This window comes from Idiotropiscis lumnitzeri, chromosome 7 (genome assembly GCF_059441095.1).
Source record: "Idiotropiscis lumnitzeri isolate Australia: NSW breed Sydney's pygmy pipehorse chromosome 7, RoL_Ilum_1.0, whole genome shotgun sequence".
NCBI lineage: Eukaryota > Metazoa > Chordata > Actinopteri > Syngnathiformes > Syngnathidae > Idiotropiscis > Idiotropiscis lumnitzeri.
Window position 1 is genome coordinate 15,748,236 of NC_142397.1, and position 20,901 is coordinate 15,769,136.

Below are 20,901 nucleotides of genomic sequence, written 5' to 3' on the forward strand. Positions count from 1 at the left end.
TTGACAAAATCATTTATTGATTGGAGCATCAATAGATTTGTCTGGAAAAACTGTGCTAATTATTTTTGCTTTCTTTTCCCCTACACCGTACGATCACACGTTAATCTGATGCAATCTCTAATGCCGAGCAGAGCTTTAATTAGAAGAGGATTGTCTTTCGTCTCTAGCTTCTGCGGTGTCACTATAAAGTCCCAAAGTAGAATTAACGTCCACTCTAATCCTAATCTTGTTTTCTACGGCACACTTTCATTCTTCACGAGCACCTTCTTTCTGCCGTCCTGTGCGTAAAGCAACTATGTCCAGCCAACGTCCATCGTCACCTGCATTTAGCCTCTCATTTGTCTTCCCAAGAGTCGTAATTTGGCTCTCACGTGGATTGCATACTGAGTGATTCAGCATGATGAACACTCACATTCATTAAAAAGGTGCATGTGCCCTTGATCATTTTAACGCTCCTCTTTTTACAAGCGTGTCTGTATTTATCCTCTTAAACCGTCAATTTCCACTCGGTTCATCTGCAATGAATCCACGTGACCAAGTCATCATTGGTATTATGATTAAGATACCCGATAGCTTCTGATTTTTTTCATTCACGCATGATCGATAAAGAGGAAGTAGCGGAAGGGTGGGGCATTCTGGAGGGAGTGGCTAGGGGTAAAGAGGCGCTTGGAATGGCCCAGATAATGCAATGATTCCGTTGATCCACACTTACGATCAGCAACCCCCCCCCCCCCACACACACACACCCACGCACACAAACACACACGTGCGCGCACACACAAACATTCACTTTCCATCTCTGGTTATTTAAATCAAAAGTAAAAAAGTTATCGTCTTTACTAGTGACCATTCCAGATAATTTGCTGTCTAATATGGTGTTGAAAATACACGACCACCTGTTTTCATAGCCCCATACCCACATGTGTTGTCCCTCAATAGGGATTGTTTAGGGATCAGGTCATGAAGCAGTTATAACAGATAGGACCTCACAATATGCATAATTTATGATATGACATATCCCCTTTACATACTAAAAATGTAACCTATGGGTGCAATAATCCTTTTCGTTCATGAAATTACGTCATTGATTCAGGCGCAGAGACTTGTGCTTAGATATATAAGTATTCAACAGACCGCCTCCCTGCACACCCTTTTGACAGCTGGTCACTTCAACGCATGCGCACAACATCAGCTACTGAGACCAGAAAAAAATCAAGCCACTTGGAGCAGCGCTCAAGTAGTGAGGATTCATCTTTCAAAATAAAAGTTTACATTTTCTACAAATATAAAGAGTCCAATAATAAAAAACATAGACGTTGTTTGGGATACACGTCATTTCCAAACCCAACAAAATAACGGTCAGGAACTCCAGAAAGAAGATAGCAGTAAGATTACTTGTTTGAAACGTTCGTAAGCGAAAATGCAATTTTACATTGAAACCTTCATCACCGGATATCGTTAATGAATCTTTCTAATTTTTACTACGCCGGGTACTAGCAGTGACGGGACTTAACCTCGAGAGCTAACTGTAGTTTATATCTCATGAAAATGTCCGGTATTCTGGCTTTTTACGCTTCTAGGTGACCGAGGTCTTAGCAGGTGTAGGCGGGATGTCGCTGGTCACCGTCCAGCGGTCACCGACACCGAGCACTACCTCCAGCCCGTGTGTGTCGGTGAGTATCCGTCAACTGTTTTGACATCTGGCGGAAAGCTCCGCTCCTATCCCTCGTTTTGCTCGCCTTTTCCCCCCTTGCCGATTGTGCACACGTAGGGCTAACTTTGCAGCAAATTAGTCGCAAGGTTATTCACCGTCCTTTTTCTCAGTTTTCTTATTAAAACTACCACCCTTTACAAAACACATAAAAATGTACAGTAATTTAGCTATATCATTAGCAGTTTGCTAACTTACTTCCTCTTGAGTCTATTCAGGAAGGCGCGTGACTAATTTAGTGTTTTGATAATGACACTCTTTTGTACGCAGAATTGTTAAACGATGTGCTTGTCGTTCGAGCACTGTTGTCATGTCAGCATCCCTTCTGCTACATTGACCTCCATTAGGGCGACTAGCCTGTGTCTGTGAGGGGAAAGGAGGTTAGTGTGACAGGCATGTCAGACCCTTCGAGTGTCCTCTTATCTCCTCCGCCTGCGCCAATGATGACACGTCACTGAGACAGGCTGTGTTGGCGTGGCTTCCATAGATAAAACTGTCGTGTAAGCCTAATGTGGTCTGTGCTGGCTCAGGCTGGGAACGCAGTTTGCATCTGACCCCTATCTTGCATGTTTGAGACGTGTTCCTCCTCCAACAATAATTCAAATGATCAGCTCACCAGAAAGCTCTGCAGAAGCCTGATAATGATCCTGATCATTTGATTTTTAGGTGTGTTGAAAGAGGGAAACATCTAAAACACACTGCCTAGGGACGCTCGAGTACCATAGTTGGTGACCCTTGGTGGCAGCAACTTCATTTGATGGGCCGGAGGTTATAGGTTTTAATTTATTTTACAGCTATGTTATTGTAGTTGCAAAACAAGCATATTGTGTGATTTTTCATATGTATGTTTTGGGGGGGGGTTCTAAACAAAATAAGTACAAATAAGAATATAGTGAAGGCGCCAGATCGATTAGCAGTATCGTTAAGAGCAGTAGTATCGATAAAATATTTGATACCCATTCCTACCCCAGATATTTTTGTTGAATACAATTTCAGTTTTGAGATGCTGTGCTTATAGTACCCAGCACTACTCACTCACAGACAAATCAGATGCAATTTTTGCCGTTCCAGCAGTTGAGATTACTTGTTGTGTTAGTTTGACTGTAATTGAAAGTGCGTTAGACTTCTTTCTAACACTTGGTGTGTCGCTTTATTTATCTACAGTACTGTGCAACTCTCCTTGTAATGTGTTCATTATGTTTCTATTTATAATTGTTAATCAACCTGTAATGAAGATCACTGTATTATCATTCTGAAACTTGTTTGATTGTAATTGACTAATTTCCAGGCTGTTTGTGCACATAGCAAGTAGGGCATAGTTTCAGTTTGGTTTTGTTTGAATGGACTGGTACATAATACTAGCAACTTTCTTAAGATACCACTTGCAAACAAATGAAGCAGGTTTGTGAACTTGTGTGTGGCTGTTTATTGTGTGCTAGTGCTTAAAAAATCGTCAACGGAAAAGCGACTGAGGGGTTTCACCATATTTGTTCTGATAACACAGATGGTAGATTTAGGGAAAAAATGGACAATATCCTAAACCTGTGGCAACTTTCACTGTTATAGTGCTAGAAAATACTTTGTAACGGTCTGTTAAATCAGACAGAAGAACCAAATGGTTGCTAGGGGAAAAGCAAAAAAAAAATTTGATTTGAAAGAGAGCAGCAATACGGTTTCCCAACATTACTGTCTCATAAGTTGTCTCCACACATGTTTATTAAACATGTTATAGTTTATACTGTAGAGTGAGAGAGAGACAGAGAAAGAACAAGAGTAACCTTTGGAGATCGTTAAATTTACTCTAGCTTGATGGGCTGGCAGGCAGACAATTTCAAAGCACTTCGACTCACTCTGGCAAGCTGCGTTGTGGTGGTGGGTAAAATACACTGTCATGCTAAATACATGTCCATTTTTCTTGTTATTGCTGTTTTTGAAATTCACAGTTCGATATATTATTTTCACAATGTCGTTCAGTATAGCAAGACAGCGGGCAAACAGCCTTGATGTAAAATGAAAAAAAGGTCCCCCTGCTGCCTACCTACATTTCACACAAGCTGTCGAACTTGAAAGACCCATTTGAACATTTGAAACTGAGCTCACTTGACTGTCTGTTGTGAACTAGGAGGGGAGGTTATAGGTAAAATCCACTCAACTTGACTGTTTCTTTGCAGTTTAACCGGTGATTAAATGTTTATGCGAACAATATCGCAAACATTTAAATTTAGTTAGTAGGTTGGCTGACTTTGGGCACCCCCTGGACTGCTTACTTTTAAATTTCCAGACAAAAGTGCTCACGTTCACATTCACGCCTACGGACAATTCGGTGAACCCAACACGCATGATTTTGGAATGTAGGCGGAAGTCGGAGTTCCTGGGGAAAGCCCACACAAGAATAAGGGGAACATGCAAACTCACACACCAGAGCTGAGCTGCAAACCTCAAATCTTGCAGCTGTGAGGCGGACTGTATTCACACTTGGGGGATGCCTAATACTGAACACAAGATGCGTTATAGAATGTACATCAGAGTATTAGTTCGCACACTTCTATTTTATCTTCAAGATTTGGGACAACTATATGCTTCATAGTTCAACTACTTGGGAACAATTTGACAAAGTCCCTGTGTATCTCAACCTTTATTGAGCCATGTCACATTTCACATAGAAAAAAGAAAATTCATTCATTCTGAAATTTTTCCGCGGCACACCTGATGATCTCTCACTGCACACTGGTTGAGAAATACTGTTTTAGCGAAATGGTAAGATGTGCTTTATTGGAGAGCACTTTGGAGGCCTGCCGCCTGACCTCATACAAATCCAACACCTTTTGAATCGAACAGTGATTGTGAACGGGTTCAACAACAGCCACCTCTAAAATGATAGTCGGGATGGCTTAACAAATAACACTTCAAAATCATGTAGAAAGACGTTTTTTTTTTTATATAGAGCACATCTGGATGAGGCTTTGTGAGACACAGCCATATGTAGACAGTATGTGGAGTGAGAGCAGAGGTATCGTAAAAGAGCAATAATGGACGTCCAGAAAAGCCTGGTACAATTCCCCATACTTTCCTCCCTACCTTTCTAGCTTTTTGCCATTGAACACATCTTCCAAATTATTGACCCCGCAGTCATCCCAGCTTGCATTACTCGCATTCAGCACAGCAGGGAGCCGCCACCCTTGTGTGCAGTAATCTGCCTAGCAGCCCCACCAAATCCCCTCTTCTCATTGGTTTTAATGCCACTCCCTGCACATGCGAGCAGCTGTGGTAACCATAGAGATGAGCTAGTGAATTATACCTTATTGCTTAGTATGGTATTGAAACATCATTTGCACGACATTATGACCAATTGCACAGTACAATACAAGATATACTGTATACAGGGCACTAGACTCACACCCATTTGGGTGCACAGGCAAATTAATTTATCAATGGTAGATTATTATTATTATGGAAATAGTTGATAAGATGCTAAGAACAATTGACAATTTCTTGAATGTTAAGTCGGGGCCAAATCCGTTCACAAGCCCTAACCAGCACTCTGACACGGAGCACCAATAGTTGAATAAGTTAGCTGTCTTTTGGAGTCGTGGTTCAAATAAATAACTTTTGATGACCCGACTGTTACTTTATCATTGATCAGTCAACGTCACCTACTCTGTAAAAAGACAGGCCGTCATTTTGTTTAAAATAGTAGTGAGATCAGAGAACTGCGCTGTTGAATGCGATAAAGTGGAAAATTTGGGCGCACCTCATTTTTGTACTGGTGTACCAAAGAAAAAAAGTTGGGTGCACCAGTGCAACCAGTGCAAAGTTAGTCTATGGCAAACTTTACAAAGATGATGTCGAGTGGTAGAATATGTTCAATATTTTGGTCAGAGGTTAATGCAACTTTACAGAACTACGTAGCGTCATACAGAGAGGTGTTCATAATACTTTTCACTCTTTTCCATTCAGGTCACCAAAATATTGAAGCAGATTTGTCTTTTCTATCCGTCCATCCGTTTGTCTTAGCTATGGCTGTTTCTGAGAACTTCCCTCAGCCTGGCAGCTGTCTAGGCAACTGATCAAATATGTAACATTGGACTGGGTGTAGTGGATCGCCATAACTGCACCAATTTTACACCTGCATCATCCTCCATCACCATTGTTCATCAGCATCCAATAGTATCTTAAATCCAGTTCTCTCATTGTTTCCATCGCCTTCCCAGTGGGTACATAGTGTAGATTCTGCCCAAGCGTTCACCAAATCTGACAGATTGATGCTGAAGAGAAAGTTCCTGAGTTTTTGGAGGGATTACCACAGGGATTAAAATGTTTGTGTTTGTGGTGGACTGGTTCCTGTGGTGGGGGAGGATGATTGCATTTTGTGGGTGGGGATGAGGGGGCAGAGGAGTGAGTGAATTTATTTAAGCTTTATCCCTTCTGTCTGTTCTGAGGAGAGTGCTTGATATCTCAAATGAACGCCCCCCTTTTTTTTTTGCTTTTAATAGAGGGTTAATAGGCTCTGCGTCAGCATGTGATATAAGCAGCCATCATGGTCTGGCTGATGCACTGAAGTGAACGGAGTCTGATATCAAATATAATTTTTGTCTTCATTCTAGGAGTCGGGCAGTGGCGAGGATGACTGTCGCTCCCAGCCTCGCAGGTGAGACCACTTCCTGTTTAGTTTTTCACGCACTCACACGTTATCCCCCGGTATCTGTTCTTCTGTTGATACTGCAATTTACGAGTTACACCACTAGGGGGTGGTCGTTTATCATTATTCGGCAGTTGCTAGTACACTTTCTTTCCAGCATGAGGTCAATGTTCATCCTATTTTCATCACAAAACTTTGAACATGCTCTAAAGTCAGTGTAACGCTCACTTCAATTAATGAATTGATTACAGTTAGATTATATTAACACTGTTTTAAGTTACTCTGTTTTTGCTTGTTTTCTCATGAAGATTGCATTAGTTGTTAACATGCAACCAAAAGACTTTTTTCACTCACATTTTTTTGTGAAGAGAAAATACAAAAACTTTATATATATTATCCATTCATGGTTAAACTCACAATCAAAAACCATTGTACAGGCTTTTTTTTAAGTTTCATGCATTCTTAAATTTGTAAAAAAAAAAAAAAAGAAGTATAAACCCCAATTCCAACGGGGCTGGGATTTTGTGAAAATGTAAATGAAAACCAAACGCAATGACTTGCAAATACTTTTCAATCTATATTCAATTGAATACACTACAAAAATATCTCGGGGGTGGCTTGTCTCAGTCTTAGTGTTTTTTTCCCCTCCCATCTAGTGGTTGTGGGTTCAATCCCCAGCCATTGTGACCATGTCTAAGTATCCTTGAGTAAGATACTGAACCCTCAGTTGCTCCTGATTCAACGGTAGGTGGATAAGGCATTGGTGTGAAGCCCTTTGAGTACCATAGGTAGATAAGCGTTGTACAAGTGACAGCCCATTTACCATTTACCATTTATTGCCGAGATGCGCATTGCTTTGCACCCATTCACTTAATGTGCGCGGTGCCGGGACCAGGGGACAAAGATTTTTTCGGAGGTAAGTACTTAGGCACAACGCCTGCATCAATGAGCGCCACAGCTGGAAACAACAGACTTTCACAATTAAAAAAAGTAGTATGAATGGCGTTAATGCACAATAAAATGATTGTTGGCATTAAGAAACTAGTGAGTTAATGTGAAATTAATGCATTGAACTGCCCAGCCATAATAGGAATATATAATATATGCAGAAACAATATTGAAGAATCACTGTAGCTTTTGTACTGAGCAATTCCTGGAATGTTCAATCTTTCAAGAGGCTCTTGGTTTCTTCTACTGTTAAAACAATGTAAGGCATTTGTCATGGATCCCAAACATAACAAATAGAGCATTCAAACAGCTCTGTGTACCATCTGCGTCATTTCCATTTTCTTGATTCTTCTTCACTCTCTGGCGTGGGTTCTGTTTGAGATTCCCTCTCACATTTTACATATAAATATGCGATTTAAACCCGTTCACCCTCGGGTGAGCGTCAGGAGTCAACTGTGAACTTGCTTGGTAAATTTTGGTTACCACTGTGCTGGTTAATACACATAATTCTCTGAATTCAGTTGCCTTTGCAAACTGAATGAGTCACGTATTAAAAAAAACAGCTACAGTCATTGGAATTACATTTGTGACTGTGGACATCTATGGAGGAAAAAAAAAACGATTCCAAATTATTTTCACAAATAAGATAAGGAATGTGTTTGCTTCTGAACACAAGCTCCAAGTCTCAATCTGCTTGAAACAGATATGACATGTTGGTGAAACAAATTATTGCTGAGCCGAACACTCTGTCCATTATTGAGCTAAAGTCGGAAATTGCAGAGACATTGATGAATTGCAAAAAAGAAAAAAAAAAAGGTTTATTGCGTTTTGCTGTGTGCAGTTTTCAATTTGATTCGGACGTCAGATATGCTAGTGTGTTATATCACGCAAGTTTTTAAAACATGGTGATATCACGCCTGAACCTTCACCACACACCCCAATAGTACCTAAAAGGACGTATGTTCCCAATTATCTGTTAGGTAATACTTGAGCGTTGCAGCAGCTGGTGAAGTCATACCCGCTGTCAAACTCTGTACGGATTCCCTCCTGCATCATCAACGTCCCTTTCACCATTTGGCTCATAGCTCACCATTTGTTCAGCATTGCTTCACGTGCTAACATGCTGTTTGGAGCCAGGGACCTTCTTGAGTGACCCCTAATGTGTATTACATAACAGCCGTGGTCCAATTAACTTTGTTGCACACCCTGCATATGGATCCAAGGAGCAGTAAAGGCCAGTGTGTTGTGAGGGGCCTCTGAAACCAAGAGGGCATGCAATAATGCTGCGTCTTTTCTCCGAGATATGCATCATTACTACGTTGCATCACATGTTCAGACTTTTTTTTGGGGTAATTATTTAACCAATTGGACCTCCTGCAAAACTCATGACTGTTGCAATCAAACAAAAAGGCTTCTGCTTCCCAGCAGGTAGAGTATATTGTGACATGACATAAGGCAAGATAAAAACGAGTCTCGCTAACCCATTCCATTATATTTTATTCTCTACAGATGCAAAAATGTTGAAGTGAGCCAAATTGTAAAGCAATGAGGTTATGGATCCTTTGGTATTTTCCAAAGGGCACTAATCAAATTGAACAATGTTGCAGCTTTTAGACAGTATATAAAAACTTGTTTTAGTTGCTGTGGAGAGGCCAAGTTTAAAATCTGAGCATTACTAAAGATACCCTTGAGCAAGACACATAATCCCCAACACCTTCATGACACTCTGAAACGTAATAGTCTTCAGCTGTGCCTCTCGTTACCACAATGGAAATCCCACACAGACGATGAATGGTTTGAGTAGTAAGAAAACCGTCAATGAGCAATACTATTACGGCTACAACCACAGTTTTTTTTAGTTGACAAAAAATTACTGATAACTGAGGCTAAAATTGAGAAAAAAGTTGCATTTACGAAATAAAATACATAAAAAATGCTTGTTTAAAAAAAGGTAAAAAAATGGGAAATAAAATAAAGGTAAACTTATTGAAACTACATTTTACAAACTATAATATATATAATAACTATATAACTAACTATAATTAAGTCCTATTTTTTTTGGCTGATAATACATAAGCCGTTGGGGTAGGTTTTTAAGGCGGTTAGCCGAAAAAAAAGAAGTTTGAACAGTAGACTGGGGGTCATCTCGCGGCAGCCGATACTCCATACAGTCTCTCTCTCTCTCTCTGTCTCTCTCACTGTCTAGCTCTCTCGCTCTCTCTCTCTCTCTCTTTCTCTTTCTCTTTCTCTATCGGCTCAACCATTTCAATTCAATACGGGCTTTTACGTATGTTCAAAACTATTCACTTTCTTGGGAGCCGTACTGAGGGCTAATAGCGTGCTCATAGAATAAATTGATCATGTCTCGAGGTACCAGCGGAATTGAAAATCGTATGCGTTTTGGTTGTCTAGAATATGTTTAAATAGTGGTGGTGGAAACTACTGTACCACTTTTGTTACTCGACTATCACTTCGTCACAATTTCTTGGAAATGGTACGGCATGTTGAGTGTGTGTGTGTGCATGTTCATTTTGTCCTAATAGAAGTCTCAACATTTTTGTCGTAAGTAACGTGCTCTGCTTGTCATCGTCAATGTGACAGCTGATGCACTCAAACCTTGCATCCTGGAACTTGTAATGAGATTTTTAACGTGCGTGATGTGGACGGACCAAATGTTTTTGTTTTATCTTCAGTCTGTATTTTAGTGGGTCCTCTTTCCACACTAATCCTGGACAGGAAATTAAAAAAGACTGAGGAAAGTGATTCATGTGATTAAGCCAAGCAAATTTACAATATTTGCAGTGGATATATAAAAACACTCCACAGTTGAAATACCAAGGTTTGTGAATTGTAAACACAAGCCTAACTATGAATATGAACGTGTACGCGTGACATGACTATTACCTTTTATTGCATAGTCTGCAACAACACCGAGCAACACAAAGAAAAGGACAACAATATCAAAATGCAAATAACAGGATAGTGGTTTTATTGCGTAGGCGTGTCCTCAACTTCAATTTGTTTTGAAAAGTACAATACAATTAACCAAAAGTGACCCAACCACCAAGCTAAGTAATAGCGCAAAAGAGCAGAAATTATGAATACAGTTCTGTGGTATATGCTGAGTGCTTATATAATTACTTGAAACTATTGTACACTGAGTACAGCCTCTTGAAAGTTACTGGAATTAGTTCTACCCTTCGTTGAGGATGAAGCCATTAACTCAATACATGTATTACACACAATTTAAATAATCAACACACGACCACAAACCTATCCATGGCATGTACAAAAGAAAGAGGGACACCTTTGGTGATTATTTTTTAGTGGGAGAGACCTGGCACATGAAAAGGGGGGAAAAAAATCCTTATTTGTGATGTATCTGCTCTTTTAGTGTAAGGTGTAGCCCACTTGTGATATCCAACACATAGAGTACACAACACATGACTATAAAACTGTTGACAATTGCAAGTCTCCACATCCAATCTGTCTGCTGCATTGTAAGACTGACCTGGCAAATACAAAGAAGACAGAGTGGTAATTGAAGAACCAATAGGAGCTACTTAGTTATCTGGTAAATACGTTGCCGTTCCAGAAATTTTTTTTGGGGTCATTTTCAGTCTGTTTGATGTCATGGTCCATAACTCGGTGTTGACCAGAGTTGAGTGGACATTGTAAAATTTTAACATTTACGATTCTGGGCCAGACTATTTTCATAGGATAATAATCTTTATCAGATAATCCGAGATTCAACTCAGTTCAATTGAACTGTATTTATAAAAGCACTTCAAGAAATTTATCATTGTTTACGAAGTGCTGTACATGGAGCAAAAGTAAGTCTTACAACAACAAACAAAAAAACTAAACGAATGAAGACCTTAAAAAGCGCAAAAACAGGAAACGCAAATCCAAGTCTCAAACAGAGTCAAAAGCAAAAGAATAAAAATAAGTTGTAAGACGAGTTTTAAAGATGGTAAGCGAGGGGGCTTGCCTAACGTTGAGCAGGAGGTCATTCCAATGAGCGGGACCAGCAACAGAAAGCTTAGTCCCTTCGTCCTCAGTACTGTAATAGCGTCTCGTCCGCAGACCTGAGGCACCGGGCAGGTGCGTTGGGGTGAATGAGCTCAGAGCGGTAAGGCGGGGCAAGACCATTTAAATATTTGAAAACAAATACTAGAATTGTAAAAAGAACTCTAAAATGTGCAGGGAGCCAATGAAGGGATGTCCGATTAGGATTTATGTGCTCTCTTTTACGAGTACCAGTCAAAAGACGAGCGGCAGCATTATGGACCAACTGGAAATGATTGATGAAGGATTAGCTGACTCCAAATTAAAGTGCATTTCAGTCATCCAGATGAGATGTGACAAAGGCATGATTTACTGTTTTAATGTGCTGTTGAGAAAGGAGAAACGTTACCTTAGCCAGCTGCCCACGATGAAAAAAAAATATTCAACAACAGCACCAATTTGTCAGTCCAATTTAAAATCACTGTCCAGTTTAAGACTCAAGTTCAAGACTGTTGGCTTTAGGTAAGGAGTGAAGGGGGCCAAGTTAGCAGGATGTGAACTACAAAGGCCACCAGGACCAAAGACCGTAACTTCGGTCTTCTTTTTATTGAAATCCCAAAAATTAAGTGCCATCCACTTCTTGATTTCAGACAGGACAAATGATGCCAGGATTCCTCGTAATACAGAAAAGTATATTATCTGTGCCCTAATTCAGATCTACAGACAAAATAGAATGTCTTCATTTAATCACTATCGCACAAATACAACTGTGTGACTTTGTGCTGTACTTCACTCTACAAACATTGCCTTGTCAAATTTGACCAATTGGGGGAAAAGTACAGCAAAAAGCATGGCAAAATAATTTAGATATTACTGTTGTACCTACATGGGCTCAACGAACGAAACTCGTTTATATTTTGGGTTAACGTAAACTGAACGTGCTGTGTAATTTTGCCTCATGAATGTTTTTGTGAACGTGCTCATTTTGGGGTTTTTGATTGACATTTCATTTTTGTTCAATGGTGTCAAGTTTCTGTCATGATTTGTATTTGTTATTTTTGGTTTAGTATTTGGTTTCATGTTTTGGCCTTGTATATGTGTCTTGTCTCGTCTTGTCTATTGTGTCCACCTGTGCTCGTTTACCCAAGCCCTAGTGTCAACCAATCCGGTCCTTCCAACCCTCCATGTCTTGTCCAGGTGCTCCTCGTTGTCTCGTCAATTTGTGTGTATTTAGTTCCCTGGTTGCTTTCAGTTCTTGTTGGTTCATTGTCATTTTAAGTGTCGCTTGTCCCTGTCGCTTGTCCCGGTTGCCTGTGCCTGTTGCCAGTTCCTGTCGTTAAGTTTTTCCAAGTTCCTTGTTTGCCTTAGTTTTCTGTTTAATAAATCCCCTTTAAGTTACCCCTGCCTGGCTTCCCTGCGTTTGGGTCCTCACCTTCCTCAACCTTGACAGAATGAACCAACAACTATACTGGACCCAGCAGGAAGCTCACGGCGACGAGTTCGCCGTCGCCGCCCAAGCTGGTACCCCCCTCAGCCTGCCGACCAACCCGCCCCCTTCACGTAGGTTCCTTTTTTCGTTCTATGTCTGTTTTTCCCCCTTCGTTCCACGATCACGATAATGACTACCCACCTGTCGAACCTCCCCACCTTATCGATTCTGATTTTGAAGATGATTTTGAACACCCTGCTATTTCACCCCCTCACGTTTTAATTGACTCGGATCATGAGTATGATTTTGAATATATATACAACCTTTTAGATGCCCAGCGCGACCCGGTTTCTGTTAGGTCCAGTCACTTTCCTCCCCCCGAACAATTTCTGTCCCCTTTTTCTTTTGACCCTTTTAAGACCACCTCCCACGTTACCTCGCGTCGTTCACCTCGCCCTAAATCACGAAAGTCACGTAAATCACGGCCACGTCGTTCACCTCGTCCACAGTCAGTTTCCGCACCTTGTCACGTCCCCCTTGCGTCTCATAGCTCACGTTCACCAGCCCCTGTAGTCCCGGTCCCTCGTGTCCTTCGCGTCTCCCGTTCCCCTGAATCCCTATGGCGGCAGGCTGATAGGGATCAGGTCCCCGACCCGGCTCCTCACGAGCTGCAGCCTCCCGTCCCGGCTCCTCGCCAGCTGCAGCCTCCCGTCCCGGCTCCTCGCCAGCTGCAGCCTCCCGTCCCGGCTCCTCGACAGCTGCAGCGTCCCGTCCCGGCTCCTCGCCAGCTGCAGCGTCCCGTCCCGGCTCCTCGCCAGCTGCAGCGTCCCGTCGCGGCTCCTCGCCAGCTGCAGCGTCCCGTCCCGGCTCCGCGCCAGCTGCAGCGTCCCGTCCCGGCTCCGCGCCAGCTGCAGCGTCCCGTCCCGGCTCCTCGCCAGCTGCAGCGTCCCCTCCCGGCTCCTCGCCAGCTGCAGCGTCCCCTCCCGGCTCCTCGCCAGCTGCAGCGTCCCGTCCCGGCTCCTCGCCAGCTGCGGCCTCCCGTCCCGGCTCCTCGCCAGCTGGGGCCTCCCGTCCCGGCTCCTCGCCAGCTGGGGCCTCCCGTCCCGGCTCCTCGCCAGCTGGAGCCTCCCGTCCCGGCTCCTCGCCAGCTGGAGCCTCCCGTCCCGGCTCCTCGCCAGCTGCAGCGTCCCGTCCCGGCTCCTCGCCAGCTGCAGCAAACCACGCAGCCTCCAGAGTCCCACTCGGGCTCACCGCCAGCTGCTGAACCCTGTTCCGGCTCCTCCCCAGCTGCTGAGCCCCGTCCCGGCTCCCCGCCAGCTGCTGAGCCCCGTTCCGGCTCCCCGCCAGCGGATGAGCCCCGTTCCGGCTCCCCGCCAGCGGATGAGCCCCGTTCCGGCTCCCCGCCAGCGGATGAGTCCCGTTCCGGCTCCCCGCCAGCTGATAAGCCCCGTCCCGGTTCCCCCCGAGCTGCTGGGGCCCGTTCTGGCCTCCCGAGAGCTGCTGACCCCCGTTCCGGCGCCTCACCAGCGCTTCAAGTCCCTGTTCCGGCGGAGCACGTCCTGCGTCCGCCACAAGTCCCTGTTCCGGCGGAGCACGTCCTGCATCCGCCACCAGTCCCGGCGGAGCACGCCACGCGTCCGCCACAAGTCCCTGTTCCAGCGGAGCACGTTCTGCGTCCGCCACAAGTCCCTATTCCGGCGGAGCACGTTCTGCGTCCGCCACCAGTCCCTGTTCCGGCGGAGCACGCCCTGCGTCCGCCACAAGTCCCTGGTCCGGCGGAGCACGCCCTGCGTCCGCCACCAGTCCCTGTTCCGGCGGAGCACGTCCTGCGTCCGCCACCAGTCCCTGTTCCGGCGGAGCACGTCCTGCTTCCGCCACCAGTCCCTGTTCCGGCGGGGCATGCCCTGCGTCCGCCACAAGTCCCTCTTCCGGCGGAGCACGTCCTGCGTCTGCCACAAGTCCCTGTTCCGGCGGAGCACGTCCTGCGTCCGCCACCAGTCCCGGTTCCGGCGGAGCACGCCACGCGTCCGCCACAAGTCCCTGTTCCGGCTGAGCACGTTCTGCGTCCGCCACAAGTCCCTGTTCCGGCGGAGCACGTTCTGCGTCCGCCACCAGTCCCTGTCCCCGCTGCGCCCGGCCCGCCGCCGCTCCAAGTCCCGGCCTCTGGTGCGCCCGGCCCGCCGCCGCTCCAAATCCCTGCCTCGGCGGTGCCAGACGGCCCGCCGCCACCCCACTTCCCTGTCCCGGCGGCGCCCGAGGACACGCCGTCGCTTCCCGTCGCTGCCTCTGCGGTGCTCGACGATCCGCCGTCGCCCCAAGCTCCTTTTTCGGCGGGACTCGACGATCCGCCGGCGCTCCAGTTTCCTGCCTGGGCGGTGGATGACGACCCGCCGTCGCTTCTCGTCTCTGCCACAGCGGCGCCCGACGAAGCGCCGCCGCTCCACGTTCCAGTCTCGGCGGCGTTCAACGACCGGCCGCCGCTCCACGATCCAGTCTCGGCGGCGTTCGACGACCGGTCGCCGCTCCACGTTCCTGTCTCGGCGGGGTTCGACGACCAGCCGCCGCTCTACGTTCCTGTCTCGGCGGGGTTCGACGACCAGCCGCCGTTCCACGTTCCTGTCTCGGCGGGGTTCGACGACCAGCCGCCGCTCCACGTTCCATTCTCGGCGGCGTTCGACGACCGGCCGCCGCTCCACGTTCCTGTCTCGGCGGGGCTCGACGACCAGCCGCCGCTCCAAGTGCCTGCCTCGGCTGCGCCCGCCCCGTCGCTGCTCCAAGCTCCGGTCTCGGCTGCATCCGGCGTCCAGCCGCCGCGTCTCGTCTCAGCCTCGTCAGCGGACTCCATGCGGTGTTCGGGTCATCCTGGACGTCCGCCTGAATGGCCGCCCTTGGACTTATGCGTCTGTCCTCCCGGACGCCCGCCTGAATGGCCACGGCTAGACTCCCTGGTCTGGTTTCCCGGACGGCCGCCTGAAGGGCCACGGCTGGACTCGCTGGTCTGGCCTCCCGGACGCCCGCCTGACCAGCCTTGATTGCGGACTGTGGTCCCGCCTCCTGGCCCCCTTCCGCCCACCCTGATTTTGGACAATTTTCTTTTGTTTGTGTTTGGGACGTCTGGGATCCGTCCCTTAAGGGGGGGGTACTGTCATGATTTGTATTTGTTATTTTTGGTTTAGTATTTGGTTTCATGTTTTGGCCTTGTATATGTGTCTTGTCTCGTCTTGTCTATTGTGTCCACCTGTGCTCGTTTACCCAAGCCCTAGTGTCAACCAATCCGGTCCTTCCAACCCTCCATGTCTTGTCCAGGTGCTCCTCGTTGTCTCGTCAATTTGTGTGTATTTAGTTCCCTGGTTGCTTTCAGTTCTTGTTGGTTCATTGTCATTTTAAGTGTCGCTTGTCCCTGTCGCTTGTCCCGGTTGCCTGTGCCTGTTGCCAGTTCCTGTCGTTAAGTTTTTCCAAGTTCCTTGTTTGCCTTAGTTTTCTGTTTAATAAATCCCCTTTAAGTTACCCCTGCCTGGCTTCCCTGCGTTTGGGTCCTCACCTTCCTCAACCTTGACAGTTTCGCTAGACTTCCAGAAAAAAAACCCAACTAAACACATGGTAAATAAGCCTTCATATGTGCTGGGATAAACTCCTTATTTGGCAATACATAGGGATGCTTTCAAGTAAATTTGGGATCACTTTCAATATATCCACTTTCCTCTTTAATGCACCATGTCAGCCTAGGAACGCAGGTTGCCACAGAAAGAGGACATGGTCTATAATAAAGATGAAAACAGGGATGAATTGAATTTTGACCACAAGATTCACTTATTTCATCCATGACTTCATAGGAAATTGTAAATACAGTTAGGTATTGTTGTAAATAACAAAATATTTGTTCGACTGTGTTTATTATATTTATTTCTTGGTGGCAACCGGCTATCTATTTTGGTTAAACCAGAAATGGATTTATGATCTGTGTGAAATGTAATTTGCGATGTCACAACATCATGCAGCTGTGATTTATATTTTGAATCCCAGCCAAACCAGTGCTTTAGTCACTTGTGAAATGTGTGGCAGAACCTCGCACTCTGCGAGCGGGCAGTCTAGGCTCTCATAGTTCAGTTGATCTCGCCCCAATTGATTGGTGACTGTTGTAATGGAGACACCACGGTGCGCACTATGAGCTGAATGTGTTGATTTTAAACTTTTGTGAACATAACTGAACTATTAACACTGGTAGACGTGTTGAACATGACGGGAAGCGTTTGAAACATGCCCCTGCCCACACTGGTATTTAGTTTCCAATTGGGAATATACGTCATTACCCCCAACTAGTTGCCCTTTTATGTCCATACATCCAAGTCCTTACAAAAGGATCTCCCAGTGGCCCTGTATAACCTGACCTAATTAAGTTCAAACTTCAGCTCATCTTTGACCTCCATGTGTCTGTTCCTTTGCTCAAAGTCCAGTTGTGTAACTTTTCCAGAGCTCAGCTAAACAACAAACAACATCCCTCTCATGTTACCAGCCTGCAATCCAGGTTCCCACCAAAGGCCAGTTAATTTGACCGCACTAAACTGAACCTCATGACTAAAGCATCAGAGCAGCTGTGTTTGGGTTGTGTGCTAAAAGGAGAGGACACTAGCTAAATGACTTTGTGATGCAACAGTTGTACATAGGAAGGTGAGTCAAGGTGTGGTGTAGCGTGACCAAAGCGGAGTGGGTGCTGGTGTGTTTGTGTTGTTCTGTAATCAGTCATGCTGTGTGCGGGACATGAAGAGCGCAATGTTGAATATCATCATTCAGCATGAGTCGTGGTTGACATTTAATATGACATATACATTGCTCAGAACTGCTGGTTTTGTTTTTATTTCTTTGAAAGTGATGGTTATGATCCATTATGGGGGGAAAAAAAACCTGTTGCCAAACCATGTCTCGGTTTGGTTTTTCATTGTTGCTATTTACTAGACTTTACTCCGATCTGATTGATTGCATTGAAATTGGTTGATATTTTGCAATTTATGAAAAATCATTGCTTGACTGTAATGTCATAATCTGTGCAATCTGTCAATGATGTCATTGATTTATCGGATCCGCCAGATAAGACATTACAGGCTCAAAAGCTTGTTCGCTCTGGAGTCGTTCTTTACTGTCATATGTCACACATGTCGTGAAGTCTTTGCGCTCGCAAATGGAAGTTTCGCCTCTGGCAAGTGGAAGTTTCGCCTCCGTACCCTTGACCATCCAATCATAAAGTAATAGCATCTGACTGACGTTTTAACCTTTTATTTACATCAAAAAAGAAATCGCTAGTGTGTGTGTGTTATTTATTTTATTTGAACATTTCTTTAATTCAAAATAGCTTTCATCACTCAGCGTAAGTTACGTAAACTTCCGACCTTGCATGTTCAGCCAATCACAAATGCGGTCTTACTGAACGTGAGCTGAGCTATTCTCGCGACTGGATTACAATTAAAGTCAATACAGTTTCTGAATCTGTACAGCTATACCAGAGCCAAACGGCATCAAAAATTGCTTACTATGACACATACACTGCAGGTAAAAAGTAGACAGACAATGTAGGACAAAGTAATCATTGTAGCCTGTGGGCGCCAGGAGTTGTTGAACACAGACAGCTTCCAATATGAGCCAAAAAGGAGCAGCCGTAGGCTACTTGGCGGAGCTGGTTAGTAAGAGTATGGACTCGTTTACAACTGTTGAACCAAGATCGCAATAGTTTGAGCATAATGCCCCCAGCCATCTGAATGACTGGCAACAATTTTTTTATTTTTATTTTTTTTTTGTCAGACAAGCATATGTTGTAAACATTACATGATTATATCTAATGTTTTTAACAGCTTTCTTGAAGGCTTTTTGGGGGGGTTAATTATTTTTACACTGCATTTTCTCTGTGGCTTTGGTTGACTGTGGAGTAAATTTAAATTATTCAAATAGATAAATTACTCCATCTTTTGATCAAATCGGTAATTGAGTGTTTTTTGTCTATTTTTTTCAAAACCGAAGGCTGATCAACCCCAAAAACCCATATCACGTAAAGTCCACTATTTCCTATTTTCTTATATTCATTTCATGGGGAGATAATCCTTTGATGCTCCATGTACATGTGAGCAAATGCACGGCTTCCAAATTCCGCAGTCTGTTTTTTTTTTTAATATTTCAGAACTAAGTTAAGCAAGACAAATGCTTAAAATCTTGGATTTTAATGACAAAAACAAACAAAAAAATCAATTTCAGAGGGATTGCATAATATAATTTACTTTGAGGAGGCCTGAATTACACAATTGAGTTAAACAGTGTGTTGGCGAGAAGCTTTGTTGGGAATGTGGAAAACAGATAAAGCTTGCATGCAAGGTAATATTGGATGCTCAGTGGATGTAATTAATTCACAAACACACAGTTACTATTATTACATAAGTGGCTACAAGAAAGACTTTAATAATATATACATGCAATGGACAAGGTAACAACTGCTTATGAAATAGGCAATCAAATATTACCAAAATATGTTGTTGTTGATAACAGCTGACACATTTATATGGCCTTACATTCTGGAAGAGTTTTTGTACAAAACAACTCCACTCTGTGAAGGTATCTGCTGTAGAAGTTCTAAAGTTAACTTGGGCTGGTGTCAGATTTGACAAGGTTGGCGGCAGCTTTCCATTGTTTCAAACTGTTCAGAGTTTGCATATCGCTCTAGATGTTGTCATGGCAGCAGAATATAAATTGTTTAACAGGTAAGAAAATGAGGTAAAACATTCCTCTTCTCACAGCATGGACCTGCTTCAGTTAAATGGTGTGGAAGAATTGCTACATGAAATACTTTCTCCACCTCAAACTTAGCTGAAAAGACAAGTGCGTGTGCATCTCCACTGGGGTCACATTCCACATGTGGTTTGCTCCTTATGTAACAAGCACAAGATTTGGGTGTGGAGCGGGTACAAGTTATCTTGAAAGCAAATCAAAAACTCATGCAGATTTATTTGCTTCTATTGCATTAGTTCACAAGACTTTTACTTGAACATTTTCACCTTTTACAATCGGTTTGGATTTCCAACACAATTTTTAAAGTAATCTTAATTTAGTGGAATTTGTGGTAGCTCTCTAGAGTGGTTTAGATCCTGTTTGGCTGACAGGACCTTTCGTGTTCACCAAGGTTGCTCTGAGTCCCGGTCTGGCCCTTTGTCGTATTATGTTCCACAAGGTTCCATTTTGAGGCCCTTGCTGTTTTGGTTATACTTGCTGCCCCTAGGTTCCATCCGACGAAAATATGGAATTTCCTTCCATTGCTATGCAAATGACAGTCAGATCTATGTCTTGCTGAGCAAAAATTGTGCTTTCTCCTTGAGACCACTTCTGTCCTGTCTAGAGGAAATCAAAATCTGGATGTCACTTAATTTCAACGAAAAGATAGATGTTATGGTGTTGGGTTCCAGTGGCCCTTCTACTTTCGACTCTGTTGACCTTGGCCCCCTGGTATCTCATCTTAAGCCAACAGTCTCGAACTTGGGTTTTAAATTGGACAGTGATTTAAAATTAGATCGGCAAATCAGTGCTGTCGTTCAATACATCTTATTTCATCATAGGCAGCTGGCTAAAGTGAATCGATGCCTTTGTTACATCAAGGCTGGATTACGGTAATGCACTTTACTTTGGAGTCAGCTAGTCCTCCCTCAAGCGCCTCCAACTGGTGCAAAATACTGCACGTCTTTTAACTGGAGCTCGGAAGACGTATCACATACCCCAATTTTGGCCTGTCTCAGGCAGGACTTTTACTTTTATCATACTTTAATACTTTCTTCTCATTCGCTTACTCACGGAGCAACTGTGGGATCAGTATCTTGCTCACGGACACTTAGACATGATCACAAGTGCTCTGAATCAAACTCACAATCCATACATATGTAATATTTGTGGCTTATGATAAACCCCCGTTATTTTATATATTTTTTACGTAGTGCTTCTTATATTTCACTTTTACCAATAATCTAGAATGTATGTAAATGTATCAAATGCAAACCAAATAAAGTAGTAGCGCACACTACTACTTTATTTGACCGCTTAAATCAGGGCTATCAAACTCATTTTTGTGGACGGGCCACATCGTAGTTATGGATTCCCTCAGAGGGCTGTTATGACTGTGAACCCATGTAAATGTATTAT

At 44.2% G+C, this 20,901-nt stretch overlaps 1 protein-coding gene across 1 annotated transcript in view; it reads left to right on the plus strand.

Moving 5' to 3' along the window:
- Positions 1-1,501: 1,501 nt before the first annotated feature.
- Positions 1,502-20,901, plus strand: part of ssh2a (slingshot protein phosphatase 2a) — a 39,428-nt gene continuing 20,028 nt past the window's right edge. Inside the window, exons 1-2 of the mRNA XM_088300997.1 lie at positions 1,502-1,673; positions 6,316-6,359. Of these exons, the coding sequence (XP_088157123.1) occupies positions 1,611-1,673; positions 6,316-6,359 (107 nt within the window). The 5' untranslated portion in view covers positions 1,502-1,610. The remainder of the gene's footprint in view (positions 1,674-6,315; positions 6,360-20,901) is intronic.